The sequence below is a fragment of the Python bivittatus genome, unplaced genomic scaffold (genome assembly GCF_059951505.1).
Source record: "Python bivittatus isolate LINGU-HERP-01145 unplaced genomic scaffold, Pbiv_v1 ctg000700_np1212, whole genome shotgun sequence".
Classification (NCBI taxonomy): domain Eukaryota; kingdom Metazoa; phylum Chordata; class Lepidosauria; order Squamata; family Pythonidae; genus Python; species Python bivittatus.
Window position 1 is genome coordinate 2530482 of NW_028277098.1, and position 21723 is coordinate 2552204.

Consider the following 21723-nt stretch of genomic DNA (forward strand, 5'->3'; position numbering starts at 1 on the left):
ACACTACATACAATTATTCCAAAAAATAAACTATTTGTCATAACAAGAAAATAGATTTATGTAGAGGAAAATAATGATACTCCAGACATAAGAAAGGTTTAAATGTGAAAGACAAGAGGGCGGCTCATCCAGGTAGGTGACATAGACGGTTTTTTAAGAGTCACAAGTTAAGCACAGTGCCACATTTCTAGGACAATGAACACTGATGTTTGTATATGCCCCTGGGGCTTCAGAGTGCAGGCAGTGCTTGCATGGTTTGCCTGGGGGGTGAGTTGCCAGCAGCTGGTCTAGAGTCATAGCTGTGCCTTACCCACAATTCTGAGAGGAAATAGCTATTATTTAATTATTTTCAATCACATGATTAATATCCACTTTGAACAATAAACTTAAAGTTCTTTATTTCTGAATGGGATAGTGCTCCTCCAGACAGGATTAGTACACAATTTGTGGGTCCTCCTGGACTCACAGCTCCTGCTCAAAGAGCAGGTAGCAGCTATGGCCAAAAATGCTTTTGCCCAGATTCATGTGGTACACCAACTGTGCCCTTTCTTGGATTGAGATTCCTTTCTGATAGTCTGTTATGCCTTAGTCACCTTGCATGTGGACTGATGCAATGCATTCTACACGGGGCTGCCTTTGAAGACCACTTGGAAGCTGCAGCTGGTCCAGAATGCAGTACATAAGCAACGAGCTGCACTGGTTACCAGTAACATTCAGTGAAATTCAAGGTGCTGGTTGTAACCTATAAATCCCTTAATAGTATGGGCCTGACCATCTTTCTTCCATTGCTTCTCCCTATTTGATAAGATCTGACAAAGTAAACATGCTCCAGGTCCCATCTTTAAAACAATGTCTTCTAATGGGACCTAGGCAGCATGCCTCCTCTGCTCCAGCACCTGCCCTCTGGAATAGTATCCCAGCAAAACTTCTAGTTGCCTCAAAACTGCTGTCCTTTAAATAGGTTTGAAACCTGGCTCTTCCTCCAAGGAAGCATATGCCTTGGTGAGAATTTTATTCTGTTAGGTGTATTAGTCCCAGTGTTTTTGCCTTTGTTTTATTTTTATTGTACTGAATGTGTTTTTAACTTGTATGCTGCCTAAAGTCATTATAAGTTGGGCAGCCTATAAATCTGATAAATAGATGGAAGATTCCATCCAGTTAATACAAAATTTTATTAGATTTAGTTCAAAGCTGCAAATTTGTAGAACTGTATGAAGAAATATTAAAGCAGCTCTGAAATACAGCCCTATAGTAATGAAGTAGAATATGAATTATACTGTTTTCAGGGCTTAATCAAAACATCCTAGAAATATGAGATTATCATCTTATGTACGCTTACAAGAAAGTATGCTTCACTAAACTCAGTGAGGCTTATTCAGCATCATGAATCAACATTCATGATGCTGTGGTGTGTGTATGTGTGGGGTGGGTGAGGGGGGGTGGGAGTGGTTGTGTGTGTATTCCTAATACTGTTATACATCTTATTGCTGATATGTTGAACTATAGGCACTGAAAAAAGCAAACATCCATTAACATATCTAAAGTTTCAGAATGCCTTTCATAGTAAAAATCTGAATGCCTAAATGTTTGTAACATGCAACAGAACCCATTAATAATACCACAAATTCATAACAACATTGTATAAAAGATATATTTCACACTGCCAAAATTTGTGGTAGGATTTCCCCATTTATGTATCAAAATTTCACTACAGAATATGTAGTAAACACAGGACCTGATCCAACCTAAATGACACTGTTTACAGTGAACCAAGACCTCTGAATGACTGGACTTCGAAAATACTAAACAAAGGTTAATTTGTGCAATAATTAGATTAATCTTGTACATATATATACTAAAAACTGATATGTAACTGGAACAGAAAATTATCAACAAAGCAGAATTACCAACAGAATAAATGATTTGAATTTCAAGAACATTACATTATTGAACATAACAATCCAAACTAGTGCCTTTATTGAGAAATGGATGGAAATGTAAAGTTACGATGACGTCAATGTAATATAAACATCTCAAGAGTGAAGTAGGATAAATAAACAGATTCCCAAAATCTTCCCCGAGATACTTCTAAAATACTTTTTAAAAAAGACTTGTTTAAATACTATCATTATAATTTAAATAGTGCAACCATAATGAAAAAAAAATAGTGCAGCATTTGCATGTAGAATGGAAGGATATTCAACAAAACTGAAAGGACACAACCAGCTACAGAATTAGTATCATACTGCTCTGCCCTTAAGTTTTACTTGGAGACCCACCGGCTGCTGACCCTTGCTTTAATTTAAGGACTTTCAAGATAGAACTAGTATGAAAGAAAAAACATACTGTACCTACCTGAGGTATACAGTCGGTATAAGCAAACATTGATTTAAAACGATCATCCATGCTTATATGATAGAGAATACACATAGCTACTTGTTTATAATTTTCATTTCCTGGGGGAGGAGGAAAGAAAAACACACAAAAATGAGCATCTATATGGATTAGTCACATCTGATTTATATTTAGTCACATTTAGAAACTATTTTCAAAGCATATTATAGAAGGAACAGTCTTTTTCATGGTTATAACTTTTTTTAAATAAAAGATTTTCAAGGAAACCTCATACTAGGAAGACAAAATCAAAGGAGCCAGTTTAGAGATAAGCTCATACACAGATAAGCCAACCTTGAATTTTTAACCAAAATACCATGAAAACTACACCAACCACAGCTAAGCTGACCCTCAACATTTTCATATGTTTTGATTCTCACAATTGGCTTATCTATGGATGGTAGATTTTTCATGGTATTTGGGTTAAATATTTGAGGGTCGGCTTATCTGCAGATGGACTTATCTGTGAGTGTATGAGGGTACTTTAAAAAAAGTTACTGCATATACTCACAGATAAGCCCATCTGAGAATAAGCCAAACCCAATTTTGGGGGTGTATTCTGGAGCCTAAAATTCTCAGCTTATCCGCGAGTATATACAGTATATATTCTGTTTACTTTCCACATAGATATTTTTCCTTTAGAATAAGCTAGGTCTAATATTGCAAGAATATTGGTACTGTAAATCACCAGTTATTTTCCCTTTTATTAGCATCCCTTGCTTCCTCATGCCATCAATTTAAACAGCCTAGTAACCAAGAGCTTACAATTTACTAGTTCCAAGAATAAGATTTGGAAAATCTGATAAAGGGTTGTATACAGAGCAAAGTGGGCAAATAAGATTCCTTGTGTAGACCAGTCAGAACTACTTTGGGCACAATTTAGTTAAATGTTTTGGATTGGAATCAATGGAAATGAAAAGTACCTTACTATACCTTACTACTTTATAGAAAAACTCTCTAAAATTATACCTTTCTAAGCATAGAATAGAACATACACATTACTTTTACAATGAATGCAGAAATTTGGGTGAAGATACTTTTGCATGTGATCCTACAATATTCTTATTCAGAAACATTTGCCCTCAAGTTTCAGATAATGAAAATACTCTTGAACACTCACTATGGAAAGTTTGTATCATATTTCTGAAACGCATACTTACCTTCATGTAAGTAAAAAAAAAAAAACTAATGAGATTCTCAATATTCTAACAAAAACATTTCTGGAGCTATGTTCAGTCCTTAACCCTAAGTTATGTAGTCTTATCGAACTGTCTGTTTCTCATGTTTGATAAAGGATCTTATTTCTCTTCTAGATATGAAAATGTACCTTTAAAAGGCAAAAAAATAAAAATAAAAATTCACTATATCCCAGTTTTATAGCCATGTTTTTGATCTGAATGTCTGGAAAAAAGCAAGCAGAAAGTATGGGTATTAGTCTGCTTTAAACTTGTTTTTTCAAGTACAGGGGCCTAATTTAAAAAAAAAAGATTATTTAAGTTTCAGTTTATTTTTCAATTATCATAATTTGGAAGAAGATATGAAATAAATTGTGGGAGAGGAATTAGAATGGGACTGGTGGAAGGTGCAAGTCTGAGGGGTCTGTCATTCTCTCCATTGCATCATTTGCCAATGAAGGCCAGAATAATCAACAGTCTCCTCCGGCACTCTCCATCTAATACAAAAATTAGATTTCCCAGGAACCCATTGCAGGAAATGATCAGAAGAATATTTCTGAAACTAATATGTCTCTGGTTTGTAATGAGGTTACCAAAATACAGGTTGTTAGCAGTAACCTGTCCACCATTCTGCACAAGTATGTCAGTATTTACCATAGGACGTTTGGTATCACAGTGCTACTATCATTTGTTTTATGTTACGTGAGACTCAACAATAAGAGAGCAACAGCCAGAAGAGCAAAAGTCCACTGACACATGACTCAACACAAAAACTAGATTCAGCTGTAAATAGGGTCCAAGATTACCAAATAAATAAATAAATAAATAAATAAATTCAAAAGGGATAGGGAGAAAAATATCAGAAAAACCTTCATTAAAATGCCTCACAGAGACAAAATTTACAAACCACAGACTAGCCTGGGCCCTAGAAACAAACATCCTGGACATTATGCATTATAGCAATAAATCTGAATAGTGATGAGCTCACTGTCTAATAAATGCAGTGGTCAGAAATACTTACCACAGGAATTTTTCATTAGCTAACCAAATAATTAATGTGAAGTTGCATTCAATTGTCCTTTGCATTCATAGTGCCATTCTAAAATATTTGCTCATTCCCAGATGAGCGCAATTAATCTTCAACACACTAGTCATTAGTAGCCATAACTGACTTTTCTGTGTAACGTATTACCATTATAAAATATACTCAGTGGTTTATAGAAATAATACTGTTTAAATTTGCAGCTGTAGTTCATCTGGAACAGCTGGGGTAGAAAAATATTATGTCCCTTGGGCTGTTTTCACACTACATTTTCAACAAATTTAAAGTGCCAACTATACATATCTTGGATCTCAAGTTCAAAATTATTCTAAGCCTTTGAACAGTAAGCCACGAAACAGCAGTTGTGGAGCAGAACTATTTTATTCTGCTCATTAGCATACCACCCCTACAATTTTAAGGCTAGAGTTTCTGACTTGGGGCTTGCCAGCCTCATTCATCAAAGCCAGTTTGAAGCATCTGACCTACAGAATGCATTGCAATGACTGAAAACTCATGCATATATGCTTCTGAAGAATTAAAAATGCATCAAAAGAGATATTTTCCTGCCACTGCTAGCTATATGAAATGCCTTCTCTTGCTGATCTCCATACTGCCTTCGACCATTCCCACATAGACAATGACTGGGTTCATACATGGGCTCATACATTATATTTACCCATAATTGTTTGGTTTTGACTTGGTATGATGTGTGACTTCAGGTACTGTGATGTATACACAATTTTTGAAATCAGCCATCTGCAAATTCAGTGTCCTCTAGCAATAGTTCAATTCCCCACCTCTTAGCAATGGTCATGCTGGCTAAGGAATTATGGAAGTTGCCCATACTTCCAAAGGTACCTAAGCTGGGGAAGCTGGTTTAAGTCAATGGTGAGTTCAGATGATATAGACGAGATCGCTGTAAGTAAAGTGCACACTTCTGGAAGCCAGCAGAGTCTTGTTTCTGCCCCCGACTTTGCTGGCCTTCCAGAAGGGCCTGAACACATACATGGCTTTGCCACCTGGCCTGGGGTGTGGTAATGGTAGTGTGGAGCCTGCAAATTGGCTGTATTGTTAGTGAAACTGACTGAGCTGTCCTGCTGTTTTTATGGTTTTAATAGTTTTTACTGTTTTGTTTTTAATGTTTTTGTTGGATTTTGTTGGTTATTTTTTGTTATGTTTTTGTGTTTTTAACTTTACTATGTGAGATGGGTGGCTACATAAATTGAACAAACGAATTACTACTGTTATATGTGAAATGCCTGCTGGCTCAGTTAAAGTTTGGAAAACGGAATATTGCCAACTATTTTTTACTTTCAGAATCCCCCAAAGTTGACATTAAAAACTACTCAACAATGTGATTTTAACCACTGTCTTTCTCCTATCTAGTAGTACTTTCTACTACTATGTAGTAGTATTGGATATGCTTTGAATTAAGTGATTTAGCACATCAACAAGAATGGACAGCCTTTTTGTAATCATGGTTTGCACAATTTTTTTTTTTGTTAAACCATTTTTTGATCTCTGATGACCACAGGAGTCATGAATGTGATGCAGCAATGACACTAGAGATTAGATTCAGAGATTTGTGAAAGTTGGTAGGGTTGTTTGAAGTAAATAAGATTTGTGGATCCTACCAAATGTTTAATGCACCTACAATTCCACATTGCTTTGGTTGCTTAAAGGAAAAAAATCACACCACCATAACTCATTAATAAAATATTGAATTCAGCAGCATGATTTAAGGTCATAGGAATTGTTAGAAAGGGATTACAAAACATAAGAGGTCCAGGACTACAGGTTGTTCCATCCTCCTTAGAAACGTACATTAACTTTGGTGGAAGGTACATCACCAGTTAGGTTTCTTTAAATGTGCACAGCTGAAAAAAGTTAATAGTTGTTATTATCATCTATTTAAATCTATATATTTAAATAAATAAATCTACTACTCCTGTTTGGGAGATAAAAGAGTTTGCTGTAACTGTTTTGGAAGAAAATATTTAATACTTTGAAAAACAATTTATTTAGATTTAGCGAGCAAAGCCACTAGCTGTGGAACTATCTAGATATACCAAAATATCCAACAGTGTAACTAAAATGGGACAGAGCAACAGGCAAAATAGAAAGAGAAAGGGAGCACACTCATGCTATGTCCTATACTGCATTTTTCTTATCCATTAACCTTAAAGCTTAATACAAAGCATTCCTCCTTCTCTCCCTCATTTTTATAATGTATTTTTCACTGGTGAAGTATGTAGTCCTGGTGTTATTTTAGAATGTCCCCAAATTGAGGTTTTGATTAATAAAGTGCTTCCAAAAGGCATCAATGTTTGATTGAAAATCCTAGCCTATAGTCTGAAAATACATGTATGATTTCCCATCAAAAGGGACACTTACGTTCTGTAACTCCCATTCATACTCAAATAACAATGTTTTGCTAATGCGGTTGCATAAGCATGGACTTACCACTACTCTTGCCATAACATCATTCATTTCAGCAACTTCAAGCCTATATAGATTTTATTTAGTGAGATGGTTGTACTGTACGTGAGATTTTGGTGTAGTCTCCTGTGGTCTTATTTATATTTCATTTGTTTTTAATAGTCATTTAACATTTGTTTTGCTTATTTTATTGTATGCCACCCAGAGACACATCAGTGAGATGGGCAGCTATATAAATTTTAGATAGACAGACAGACCAACAGACAGATGTAATCAAGGACTTGGGGGGGGTAACATTTATTACATGCATGCTTCATAACAGCACAAATCCACCTTCAAAATAAATCTCTGAATATTTACTATGATCTGCAGACCAATTCTTTTATTCATTATATGATCCAACCAATTACTGCTAGGAAGAAATGGACACCTCAGGCAATATTCACACACAAAATATTGAAACCAGCTGTGGCAGAACTGCTGTAGGAATGAAGGTTTCTCCATTTAATTGGGAAAACAGGAGGAATCATAACATTTTACTGCTGTGAGTAACTTCAAGCAATCTTGATAAGATATTGCTGAACTCAAGGCAGGACATGTGCTTTCTGTTATGATCTGCTGCATCTAACTCTTACTGTTTGCTCACTTAATCAGCTTGGAAAATGCATGTTTCTTTATAGGATAAATTAGACTAAATTAGAAAAACATTGCTGCTGTTAATAAGCAGCTCCTTTCTCATAGACATGTGTAAACTGTGTGCTTAACATGCAGTTTTAAGTTCAATATGAAAAGGACATAAAGTTTTTTATAGCTTTTTGAAAAGACCATCCATAAAAATAACAGAACGTTAATAAAAATTAAAAGATACCATAGTCGAGACAGGTGAGGAACAATAAAAAGTAATACATAAAATGAATTAACATAGCAATTTATAATGATGCTTAAATGTTTGTGAACCCTTTAAATTTTTCAATATTTCTGCATAAATATGACCTAAAACATGATATGTTCTCCCCACAAGTCCTAACACCAGATAAAGAGAACCTAATTAAACAAATGAGTCAAAAACATTATACTCATAAATATTCATTTATTTATTGAGGAAAATGATCCAAAAAATAAAACATTTTATTGATATAATAAGATGAAACAAACAATTGATCTTGTGTTTCAGCAAAAGCAGCATTTCCCCACTCATCTGATTAGGGAGAATGAAAAAAGATAATATGGACAAAAGAATCATTTACAGCAAGGGGTGACACAGAGTTCCAACTTTAAAATGTCAATGACAAAATTTTTGTGAAATCTTGGACTGATTATCAAAAAAAATTCTGTAGAGCCCTGACTTCAAAAAATAATTTACTGTCCAGTAAAATTTCACCTTTTAAAGAAACACCTATAAGAATTTGTAGAGATCAAATTGCCAACATTCGCTGGATCATGGAGAAAGCACGAGAGTTCCAGAAAAACATCTACTTCTGCTTCATTGACTATGCAAAAGCCTTCGATTGTGTGGATCACAACGAACTGTGGCAAATTCTTAAAGAGATGGGGGTACCAGACCATCTTACCTGTCTCCTGAGAAATCTGTATGCGGGCCAAGAAGCAACAGTTAGAACCAGTCACGGAACAACCGATTGGTTCAAAATAGGGAAAGGAGTACGACAAGGCTGTATACTGTCACCCTGCTTATTTAACCTATATGCAGAGTACATCATGAGAAATGCCAGGCTGGAAGAATCACAAGCCGGAATTAAGATTGCAGGGAGAATCATCAATAACCTCAGATATGCAGACGATACCACCCTAATGGCAGAAAGTGAAGAAGAACTAAAGAGCCTCTTGATGAGGGTGAAAGAGCAGAGTGTGAAAGCTGGCTTGAAACTCAACATTAAAAAAACTAAGATCATGGCATCTGGACCCATCAATTCCTGGCAAATAGAAGGGGTAGAAATGGAAGCAGTAACAGACTTCATTTATTTGGGCTCCAAGATCACCGCAGACGGAGACTGCAGCCATGAAATTAAAAGACGCTTGCTCCTTGGGAGGAAAGCTATGGCAAACCTAGATAGCATATTAAAAAGCAGAGACGTCACCTTGCCAACAAAGATCCGCATAGTCAAAGCTATGGTTTTTCCAGTAGTAATGTATGGCTGTGAGAGCTGGACCATAAAGAAAGCTGGGCGCCGAAGAATTGATGCCTTTGAACTGTGGTGCTGGAGAAGACTCTTAAGAGTCCCCTGGACTGCTAGGAGGTCAAACCAGTCAATCTTAAAGGAAATCAACCCTGATTGCTCATTGGAAGGACTGATAATGAAGCTCAAGCTCAGATACTTTGGTCACCTAATGCGAAGAGAGGAGTCTTTGGAAAAGACCCCGATGCTGGGAAAGATTGAAGGCAAAAGGAGAAGAGGACGGCAGAGGATGAGATGGTTAGATAGCATCACTGAAGCAATGACCATGAAACTGAGCAAACTCAGGGAGACAGTGAAGGACAGGAAGGCCTGGCGCAATATGGTTCATGGGTCACGAAGAGTCGGACATGACTTAATGACTGAACAACAACAATAAGAATTTGTAGAGATTGGCATGTTCTGATAACTGCTACGTAACATGTATTTTCTTATTTTGGAACAAGATCTCAAATATATTATCTTACGTGGAATTAGTTTTACACTGTTCTAGAAAAATCAGTTTCTTAATATTCAATGCATGTCTGACACAAAAAGAATGGTCACTGTTTTGAAATCTGAAGTATCACTACAAAAAATAAAAGGAGGGGTCAAGATTGGAACAACACACTGGGATGTTTATACCAGTTATTTCCAGTAGGTTGCTCTGCAATACCAGGATACCCTATTGAAGCATCAGTTAAATTCTTCCTGATATGTAGAAGGGGTTTAGCTGTTAATTCAGTTGAGTTTTTATTTTTTATTCTGTTTTATTTTGCTTTATTGCTGCAGGGTGATGGGCGAGATCAGGTTTTGTAGCAATAATCTCTCCTGATTATTTCGTGAATTTGTAATATTTTGATATTAGAAGTTGGGTGCTAGAAACCTGCTAGATGAGGTAAAAGTTAGAAGAGATCATCTTGTTTCTTAGTTCAGTTACAATTTAGGTCTGGGAAAAATAGAATCAGAATCCTAATGTTTTATTGCTAATTTAAGCATACTGAGGTCCAGCAACCTTCTATGTAGGGTGTATACTTCCTTTAGTCTCAATGAATGAGATATAGGTATAATATTACTGTCATTCAGAAATCATTTAATGTTGCTTAGATTCAGGGAGAGAAAAACCTTTTAGATGACATGGCACATTTGCAGTTTCGAGAATAGGTTGTGAGTGCTGTAACAAAATGACTGCCATGGAAAAGACTGCTTATTCAAAAAATTGTTGGCCTCATTGGTGAAAAATCATTCATGTGGTTACTTTGATATGTGTAGAAAATTATAAAATAACTATTTGAGGAGATAAAGTAATTTCCAGCAGCCCTTCTAGCTCTCAGGATGCTCTACCACCCTAACATCTTTCTTCTCCATTTCCTAGGCAGACATGAATACTTCCAAACAAAGCACTGGATTGTAACTACCTAATTTTATTTCCAAGAACACCTGTGATACTTGCATGGGGCCCAGATGCATTTCTGTAAAGGAAGGGGATGATTATTTATTTATTTATTTATTTAGTCATTCATTCATTCATTTATTAATTATTAAATTTGTATGCCGCCCATCTCCCCCAACGGGTGACTCTGGGTGGCTCATAAATGATAAAGGCTGCTGCTTTGTGGCATGCCAGTTTCTCACTCAGTTCAGATTCTAAAAAGTCAGCTGAGATGGGAAGCATTTGTATACATACTGATGTCTAAGAGGCACTCCTCCAAATAACTGGAGCAGGGCTTGATCAACTCCGTTTTTTTCAATGACTTGTGGATGATGAAACTGGCTTGCAGAAAATCAACTTATTTTGCAGATAAAAATATTAATGAATTACTGAAATATTCTAACACCTGCAGCATATTTCTGAGAATATGTCATGAATGCTATGACAACATACCCAAAGATATTCAGACATTCAGAGCACTTGTTAATGGTAATCATACTAATCAATAGAAAAATGTAGCTCATTCATGAAATTCTAATAAACAATGAAGCATGATTATTAGGACTAATGCTAAGTTTCATAGTGAAAAAAGAATTAAACCTACCCAACAACGCAGTGAGTTTTGGAAGAAGTCCAACTTGTACCATCTTATTTCTCAAGCCTGTGTCAAAGGAAAGATTCAGTAAAAGTCTAAGAGTAATATTCAGAAGATCTTCATGTTCACATGGTATCATTTTCACTAGTTTGTCAATTATATCCATTTCAACCTATGTGAGAAGTATGGGAAAAAAAACAAACAATTCTGAAGTCATATTGCAAACATTTAATACAAATTGAAGAACAGTTAAAATTTAATGATATAAAAATATTTTCTCTGTTATGTATCAATAATATTAAAAATTAGGCTTGCTGAAATTTCTCATGAATTGTTTATGGGTTTTTTTATTCCTAAAATACAGATAATTCAATTGTCCTTAATACATTTTAGTATTTCTGAAACAGGTTCGTTTTAGCTCAAGCTATGAGGATGTAAATCAGTGGTTGGTAATCTTCAGGATAACATCATGCTCCAAAAGTGAGGTAAAGAATGAAACAATTTGTTATTCTACTTCCATTCTGAAATACTGTATCTGTGCTTGAGGGAACGAGGTATTAGTAATACATTGCTTCAAATAAAGTATATCATGTTCAACAACATATCACTTTAAATTATTTTTAAAATTACATTTTGCTTTAAGAGTGGTATGCCAAATACCTATAACCACTATCAATTCAGAAGGGACATTTGATCATGATTAAAAGGTAAATTAAATTCCTCATCATCTTGGCAACATTCCCTGTTACATGCCTTCCTTTTAACTCAGTTGGATCCAAATTTAGTCAATAAAACTTGTTAGACATATTATTTCAACAGGCTCACTACAATAAGTATGACTAATCTACAATAACCTAGTGTATATTTATATATAGGATGTTTGTTCTCTGAACATCTGAGACTAACTTATATCAGCTGAACCATCTACTCCAATATAATATACAGGTGAAACTAAAAAAATTAGAATATCGTGCAAATGTTCATTTATGTCAGTACGGCAACTCAAAAGATGAAACCAATATATGAGATTACATTACATGCAAACCGAGATATGTCAAGCCTTACTTTGGTATAATTGTGATGATTATGGCGTACAGCTTATGAAAACCCCAAATTCACAATCTCAGAAAATTAGAATAGTGTGAAAAGGTTCAATATTCTAGGCTCAAAGTGTCCCACTCTAATCAGCTAATGAATCCATAACACCTGCAAAGGGTTCCTGAGCCTTTAAATGGTCGCTCAGGCTAGTTCAGTAGGAATCACAAGCATGGGAAAGACTGCTGACCTGACAGTTGTGCAGAAAACCATCACTGACACCCTCCATAAGGAGGGAAAGCCCCAAAAGGTAATTGCAAAAGAAGTTGGATGTTCCCAAAGTGCTGTACCAAAGCACATCAATAGAAGGTTATGTGGAAGGGAAAAGTGTGGTAGAAAAAGGTGCACAAGCAGCAGGGATGACCGCAGCCTGGAGAGGATTGTCAGGAAAAGGCCATTCAAAAGTGTTGGGGACTTTCACAAGGAGTGGACTGAGGCTGGAGTTAGTGCATCAAGAGCCACCACACACAGACGGATCCTGGACATGGGCTTCAAATGTTGTATTCGTCTTGTCAAGCTGCTCCTGAACAACAAAAAACGTCAGAAGCGTCTTACCTGGGCTACAGAAAAAAAGAACTGGTCTGTTGCCCAGTGGTCTAAAGTCCTCTTTTCTGATGAGAGCAACTTTTGCATCTCATTTGGGAACCAAGGACCCAGAGTCTGGAGGAAGAATGGAGAGGCGCACAATGCACGATGCTTGAAGTCCAGTGTGAAGTTTCCACAGTCTGTGTTGATTTGGGGAGCCATGTTATCTGCTGGTGTTGGTCCACTGTGCTTAATTAAGTCCAGGGTCAACGCAGCCATCTACCAGATTTTGGAGCACTTCATGCTTCCTTCCGCAGACGAGCTTTATGGAGATGCTGACTTCATTTTCCAGCAGGACTTGGCACCTGCCCACACTGCCAAAAGTACCAAAACCTGGTTCAATGACCATGGGATTACTGTGCTTGATTGGCCAGCAAACTCGCCTGACCTGAACCCCATAGAGAATCTATGGGGCATTGCCAAGAGAAAGATGAGGGACATGAGACCGAACAATGCAGCGGAGCTGAAGGCCGCTATTGAAGCATCCTGGTCTTCCATAACACCTCAGCAGTGCCACAGGCTGATAGCATCCATGCCACGCCGCATTGCGGCAGTCATTGCTGCAAAAGGGGCCCAAACCAAGTACTGAGTACATATGCATGCTTATACTTTGCAGAGGTCCGATATTGTTCTATTTCCAATCCTTGTGTTATTGATGTCATGTAATATTCTAATCTTCTGAGATTGTGAATTTGGGGTTTTCATAAGCTGTACACCATAATCATCACAATTATACCAAAGTAAGGCTTGACATATCTCACTTTGCATGTAATGCGTCTATCTCATATATTGGTTTCACCTTTTGAGTTGCCATACTGACATAAATGAACATTTGCACGATATTCTAATTTTTCGAGTTTCACCTGTAGTATAATTTACTGCAAGTTACTGTGTCTTTTCAAGAACTCATTCAAAGATCACTCCAACCTGAGACTTCAGTTAATCTTCTCTACTTAATGAACCTGAGATTCTTCTGCACAATAAGTATGTTCTGTCATTGAACTACTATATGACTTTTCCCCATGGAAACACATGAAGCAACAAATTGTCTGATGCATACCATGGGCCGCTCAGCAGATAAAAACAAAATGAAGATGCAGAAGAAATTTTACTGTGTTTTGTTGACTAGCTTTCAGCATATTTTAATAATATTTCAATAGAGTACTATAAAATTATACCATATCATTTTTGTTCTCCATAAAGATGCTGAGTTTCTTCAGAAATGACACAACCAGTATTAACAGTTCAAAGTTATCTCGATCAAGAGCTTTCACCAACATGTGGACAATATTCTTGTTCCTCATCTTTAGTTCAGTTCGTGTGTCCTCAGCAAGATTTAGCAGCAAATAAAGAGCAACTGATTCATCAGCAAAAATAAAACATACAATTGAGAGATTGTGAGTATTGTCTGCTCACTGTATAATGCATGAATTATTTCAAACATCTGGGCCATCACAAATATCTCCTGTGCAAAGTTCAGTGGGATATAATTGAGGAAAAAGAGTATGCTGTTTTTGCTCCCTAGCCTGTTTCAGCAAAATGTGAAGTCTGATAGTTTATTGGGAGAAAATGTGGTGTAATATTTCTAAAATATACTCTAGTTTAATTATTGGAACATAAATAATTAACATAGTTTAGCCCACATTATTTTAATATGAGCTTCTCCTCTTTATCATATTCATCAATACCAACTCTTTTTTATATGTACTGTGTATTGTGAACAACAGTGTACTGAACTTACATAAACTCAAAACAAATCAAGACATCAGCATTGCCTGTCCCCAAAATGTGTGTTTTTCATTTCTCTGGAGATTTTCAAAAAGCAATTTTTAGGACAATCCTTGTCAGCCCTATTACGTAGACCAGACTAAGAAACAGACACATTGCAGATCTAAGCTATTTTTATTAGAACAGCTATAGTAATCTTGCAAGTGTGCTACCTTTCATCCCTGTTTTATCTTCATGAGAATTGGAGGGGGAGGGGGAGGGGGCAGAGGGTTGCCTGAGGCATTTTCACAAATTACTTTCTTGGCCTGGGCTCAGGTTTCCTTTATCTGATTACTGCCTTGGTAGCAGATCATCCTTCTGACCTTCAAGGCCATCCTCTTTATCCACTACAATGCAATGCTTTTCGGCTGTACTGAACTTAATGGTTAGTGATTAAACCAAAAAAAGGTCAAAGTGACTATACTTCTAGCTGCCAAATATATTATCTTTACTAAAATAATTAATACAGATAAATACATATTCATATAAGCTTCTGAACATTTGAATTCATTCAAATTATGAGCAGAAATAAGTTAAGTCAAATTAATTAGCTGCATTTTCAAGTTGCAATCATGTTACACACTTAAGAAGCATCAGGATACATATAGGGGATGAGTATGTGCAGAGGAAAGGAAAGAACAGTGTCTGAGGTGATCTCTGCCTGTCTCCTTTTCTCTTCTGGAATTTTTCTGACAGGCCAATTAATGGCACGGACCTTCAGGAGGAGTGAAAGGAGTACTAGTGGGTGATTTCACCTGTCTGCCACCCTCATCTAATGAGCATTCAGATTGAACATGAAATTCTCAGAAACTCTTTCTCTGCTCAATATATTTTCATTTACAATACTGTATACCAGTTCTTAAACAGCTTCTAGAACTTGTTACTCTATTACTATTATTATTATTATTATTATTATTATTATTGTTATTATTATTATTCCACCGTTTTTATATACAACACAAGGCGGTAAACATACCATATATAAGCATGCCTTATATAAACATACCTTATATAAACATTGACGACGCTCCCTGAGTGACTGCCAATTATTCTTAGATTTATTTATTTTCTATTTATTTTTGTAATTTTGTAATTTTAATTGATTTCAGCTGTTTTGTAAACCGCCCAGAGTCGTTCAATGAAATGGGCAGTGACAAGTTTATATATATATATATATATATATATATATATATATATATACACACACACACACACACACTGTATATACACACAGTATATACATAAAAATACATACATACATACATACTTTGGTAGTCATTAGCTGATATTTCATTGGTTTAACCTACTGTGCTCTTAATTCTCTGCAATCACCTGAAAGAGATTGCTACAAATAGACAGCTACTGTATTAACTTCTTGTAACATTTGCTAAACAAATATAAACACTACTAAAATGAGTTCTAAGTAATACAAATAGCTCCAATTCTAATAAATAGAATAAGCTACGCAGTCTTTCAGACTTTCCCATAAATTTTGTTAAATGTGGAGAAAGTATCTACAGTGTATCAGATACAGGAATCAAAATTTGTACCTCGAAGTAGCTGTTCTTGCTTAACCACCAGACCTTGGTACTTTTTAAAGGTTTTTTCATATTCTTTTTTCAGTGTTTGATTATCAGGATCTTCATCAAGTGGAAATTTAGAGATAAGGATATGCCCAACACTTAAGAAATACAAAGCTTATAAGGCACTCTTTGATCATGAGAAGATGGATAAGTCCTGTAGGAGTACTTGCTGCAATTACAAGATAGCAGCCATATTCACATGGCACAGTAAGACAGGATTCTAAGATTCTAAGGATTCTGGATTACCTTATTGAGAAAGCCGACTGGCACATACCATACTGCCATTCCCATCGGGCTTTTCCTGCTTGCAAGAACAATTAAACCAACCACCAAAAGTTTTTCTAATATGTTATATGCAGGAACTCTGGATTATTCTCCTTTTAATCAAAAGCAAGAGTTTACCAGAAACAAGCCAGGAATCCCAGTTCATACACAACACAAACCAACCACTGAATGGGTTTTCATGATTTGCTTAGCTATTTCTGCTAGCAGGAGAGAAGCAGGAATAAATGAACAAGATGCATCAGCACACTTGTTCAGAGTAAGCCAGAACTATTTGGAGTGACGTATCAACAGCCCCAGTATCTGCCAGCCCCTATAAATATAGCTATCCAAATAATAAGTACACTAGGAGATTTGCTGCTACTTTGATGATTTATCCAATACACTATAATTTTAGTTCTTTGCACTAACCTGAAATAAAGGGACTACTACAAATAGACAGCTATTAATTTCTTGTAGCATGTAGCATTTGCTAAACTAAGCTAAACACCACTAAAATGAGACACTTTTTCTATCTATACAGAAAAGATACTAATATTCAATTCATTCTCTGATAGCAGATCCTATATATCCAAAAGGGCACCATCCTCATAAATCATATATTCAGTCTTGAAAGTATTAATGAAATATTTTATTTAAAAATTAACGGATAAGGGAACCTCAAGAACAACCAAATGAGTATGCTGGGTGAACACAACCAACTGAGTAAAATGTTGGGAATGTGGGTGGAATAGAGTATTTTGGAAAAGAGAAGGATTTTTGTCAACTATGAACCAGAGTGTTCTATGCTGTAACAATATGTTGGATTTATGCCTGTCCATTAGTCTACTAATAACAACAAATAAGGATATCAGCTTTCTTCTTCTTGGTAAGTTCCTCTTGCCAGAGTTCATGCCTCTTTAGCTCATGATCAATGATGTTCATGCAAAGAGCTCCGATTTTATAGTGTGTAATCAGTCCATGAAACTGAGAAAAGCTACATTAAAAAAGAATTAAAATCAGAGTGACTGGCTCCAAAGTAAATCCTTTATAACTATTCACCCACAAGCATGACTTAATAACCACAGCTGTATTCATTTTAAAATATTAAGCCTACAGAACACATTAACATACACAAGGTATTACTATACATACCTGGAGAAGCAGAAAAATATATATATTATATTAGTAGCAAGTTCTACACTTTGTTTCCAGTCCTCTCGTAGAACCCTGGCCAAAGCACCCAATGCAGTTTCTGAAACGTGAGAAGAACTGTCTCAACAACAGAGTGAAGTTCATATTCCTAATGCACTGTAGTATGTCTTCTGCCAAATGTCTACATCAAACAAAGGTATCACCAATCCATGTTGAAGAATCAAGGCTATCAAGAACCTCTGCTCATTTCAGTATGAACCTAGTGATTTCCTAACCTTTCTGCTCTCTAATAATGTAGCTACTCCCACTTTAACAAGGTACTTACCCCAGCCTCTTAAGTACTAACAATCTGATTGACCTCCCTCCCTTAGATAACAAAGTAGTTAATCTTTTGCTCTCACGAGCCACATTATCATTCCATCGACTGATTTGATTGATTTCTTGCATGCATTTTGAGGAGCAGGAAATATCCCTGGTTCCCGCATGCATGCTTTTGCTGATATGAATACACAAGTGTCAATTTTAGGATCAATCACTCTGGTACCATTTCTTGGTGCTGGATGGGAAGGGGGAAACTGGTATTATAAAAGTTTGTACCAAAAGACTCATAAGCACATACACAAATCATGATGAAAGGCCTCTCCTGCCACTGCCTGTCATGGTTGAACAGGATGAGACCTCTGTAAGTGTATTGCTTTTATTAACAATACTCTGCTTAATAAAGCTTTGCATTTTATTGTAATTCTGGCATCTATTGTTCATTATTTCTTCCAGAGCTCACCCATGGTAGCCATCATGTACAACAATTGGTACAGTGAGCAGGATCCTGCAGAAAAAATGTGTGGTGCTAGAAAGGGGAAGAAAGCTCAGGGACAGATACTGAGATGGCCAGCTATGGATGTCTGAGCACCTATGGCAAGGTTCATTGACTAGTGTGGACCCCCATGAGAATGGCTGGGGTTGAACACTTCTCCAGTTAGTCTGGAGAAGGTGATGTCACAACTAGAGCCAGGCCTCATGGAGAGAAAAAGGGAGTGGCAGTCAGAGAGCAGGAAATCAACCACCTCTGGATTGAGGCTGCTCAGGGCAAGGATCTGAGAAGAACTGCATGCAAAGTGCTAAGGGACACTTCAAAGAGTAGAGAATTGGGAGAGTAGAGCAACTCACTTGGCTCTGTGGTACGCCAAGTAGGGCAGCAGTAAACAGTCATCTCCCAAGGTTCGGGTAATTACACTAACACTGAGCTGATCCACCTGACCAAATGATACTAACAATGGGGAAGAGAGCCCCTCCTGTCATTTGTGGGATGAAAAAGGGGATAGATTAATCTTTGTGCAATTAACCTTATAAGACTTTACAACTATAAAATAATTAATATGAGCAATGTGATCAACACCTTGCAATCTGTCGGATGCTACATGGGGTGATGGGTATTGAAGGATCACATTCCTTATTGGACTGGATCATTCAAGCCATCCAGAATGTTTAGTCCACTCAAAATGAAATGAGACCATGGATAAACATTGTAGAAGCCTAAAACCAGCTTAGGGAATTAGGCATGCTAGCAGTATGCTATACAATGGAATTCCTGAGATCCAACACAGAATTATTTGCTACAGGCATGAAAGCTATACTGCTGAAAAATGCTCCCAGACAGTGGAAGGGTCCTTTTTTAAGCATCTTGAGACCTGTGGTGGAGCAAAGGATCTGGGATGTGAGAATTACACTTAACCACCTAACTCAGGTACAGGAGGAAAAAAGAGGTGGAGACTGGTCAACAGTTGTAGAAAAACTTTGGATCCAAGGATGGTCTCTTGGGGAGGGGACACACCACTGCCTCTTTCAAGGCAGGAGGTATCACCCCCTCCATCAAAGAGGTCAATACCCTGGCATGGACCCAACTGTGGGTCACTTCCTTGGCCACTTTCATGACTCAGGAGGGGCCCAAATCCAATAAACAAGTGGTTGAGCTGACAGCATAGAGAACTCTGTCCACTTCCTCAGGAGTCACTGGCTCAAACTCATCTCATATCACACCCCAGACTGTGTGCCTCAGACATGTCCAGTCAGATTCCAAGTTGGAACGAATCTAAGCAACTTTATCCATCAAATAACCTGAATAATCCTCACAGCAGCCCAAAAGATGGTCTGAAGGGCCATTCCAGGCAGCAACTAGAGCCTCTGCTGAATCACCCACCAGATCATCAGGAAAAGCCCCCTGCTATTTTAGCAACACTACAGAAATAGTTTGCCAGTGCCTTTTTCTAGGATATTGTCTTCATCTTCCCAGTCTGGATTTAAGAGTTTAAATTTAAAGAGTAGGGGTGTCCAAAATGTTTCTAATTTGAAATGTTTTGAGCTTGAAATGTCTTCCTTTGAGACTGAAACAACTGCTTTTATTTATTATTTATTTATTATTCAAATGCTGAGTTCAAAACAGGCGACCACATGATTCACTTAACAACCATGGTGATTTGCTTTATGACCATCGTAAAAATGGTTATAAAATTGAGTTTGGTCACATAGTGACTCACTTAATGACCTCAGCGCTTAACAACCAATCTTCTGGTCCCTATTGTGGTTGTTAAGCCAGGACTACCTGTACTTCAAAACTACAATTCCCTTGAAAACAGATATTGCCTCTATATCAATAACATGGATATAGAAGGAATTCTATTTCCTCCCATATGTTTCCCAGCTTTTGTTCATAGCTTCTTTCTTATTTTTTTCCTTTGGTTCTGCCTTTTCTATCCTCAGGATAGAAGAAAGGGGTAGGTATCCATTTGTGTATGTGACTCATCAGTCCTCATTAAAATGCATATCTGCATTTGGTAAGCAGCCTAAAGTACTGTGAAGTCTGGCAGTAGAAGCTACATTCACAACAGCATCAAATTTAAACATTTTGTACCCCACTAGCCTCTGATAGATATCAGCTGTAAGGGGGCATTAAAAGATCAACAAAACTGATTTCTTTAAAAGCCAACTTCTTCCTTAGCAATGGGAAAATACTGTCTGCAATATATCTTAATATTAATCTCCCTTAAAATAATTTTACAAAAATGAAGTTACAATGTTTTTCGAGAAGCCAGATCTTTTTCCAGCAGGTTTGGAAAAAATTAACCACAAAGGGTTTATTTTAGCATTCAAGAGCCTTCATTTATAGGATTCATAAAACAGTTTTTTAAAAGTGTTACTTTAAAAAATAAAGTTCTACGGTAAAAAAATATTAGAAATATTCATTTCAATTATAACTCCTATTAAATTCCCACTTCAAACTTGCCTTCAGTGTACATTCAAATCTATGCACATTTACTTGAAAATAAGCTCCACAGATTTCAGACCTACTTCTCAGTAAACATGCATAAAGCAAGATGCAAAATATACTGTTAAATAAGGCATCCCTGCACTCCTAATAAAAAAGGAAGTGATCTTCCAAAGAATAGTTAACATGTAAAAAACATATCAGTCCTACTCTGAAGGATTATTTCCCCTTCTTTCTTTAGTCTAGAAGCCTTGGGAATCTCTACTAATTATAAAGATAATTGTTCCATATCCAATGCTTTTTAAAAGTAATTTACTCAGCTTTCTACATCTGCAGACACTGGAATGTGTACTAAGTCAAAATTATCTTTAAAGTATGCCTAACTTGTATCCTTATTGGCTCACTTAGGGAAAACATACTCATTAGAACTGTGGTGCTTTTAATGAGAATTTGTGTGGAATCTTATACAATACATAAATTTTCAATCCCAACTTCCCAAAAAGTCTGGACCATGAATCACCATGAATAACATAAAAAATTCAGGATAGTGCCATACCAAAGAACTTTAACCATAAATGTCATTGAAAGACATAGCTAACAGAGATAAACAATTTCTGATATACACAATTTGTTCTACCTTATACAGTGGTACCTCGGGTCACGAACTTAATTCATTCCGCGACTCTGGTCGCGACCCGAATTGGTCAAGACCCGAATCAAATTTTCCCATAAGGTTCAATGTAAATACGGTTAATCCATTCTGAACC

General features: G+C 36.6%; 1 protein-coding gene across 1 annotated transcript in view; it reads right to left on the reverse strand.

Moving 5' to 3' along the window:
* KIFAP3 (kinesin associated protein 3) overlaps window positions 1–21723 on the reverse strand; it is a 78495-nt gene that overhangs the window by 47023 nt on the left and 9749 nt on the right. Inside the window, exons 6-11 of the mRNA XM_088153277.1 lie at window positions 17695–17794; window positions 17412–17536; window positions 16246–16344; window positions 14107–14285; window positions 11258–11420; window positions 2356–2456 (exon numbers count right to left, since the gene is read on the reverse strand). Of these exons, the coding sequence (XP_088009403.1) occupies window positions 2356–2456; window positions 11258–11420; window positions 14107–14285; window positions 16246–16344; window positions 17412–17536; window positions 17695–17794 (767 nt within the window). The remainder of the gene's footprint in view (window positions 1–2355; window positions 2457–11257; window positions 11421–14106; window positions 14286–16245; window positions 16345–17411; window positions 17537–17694; window positions 17795–21723) is intronic.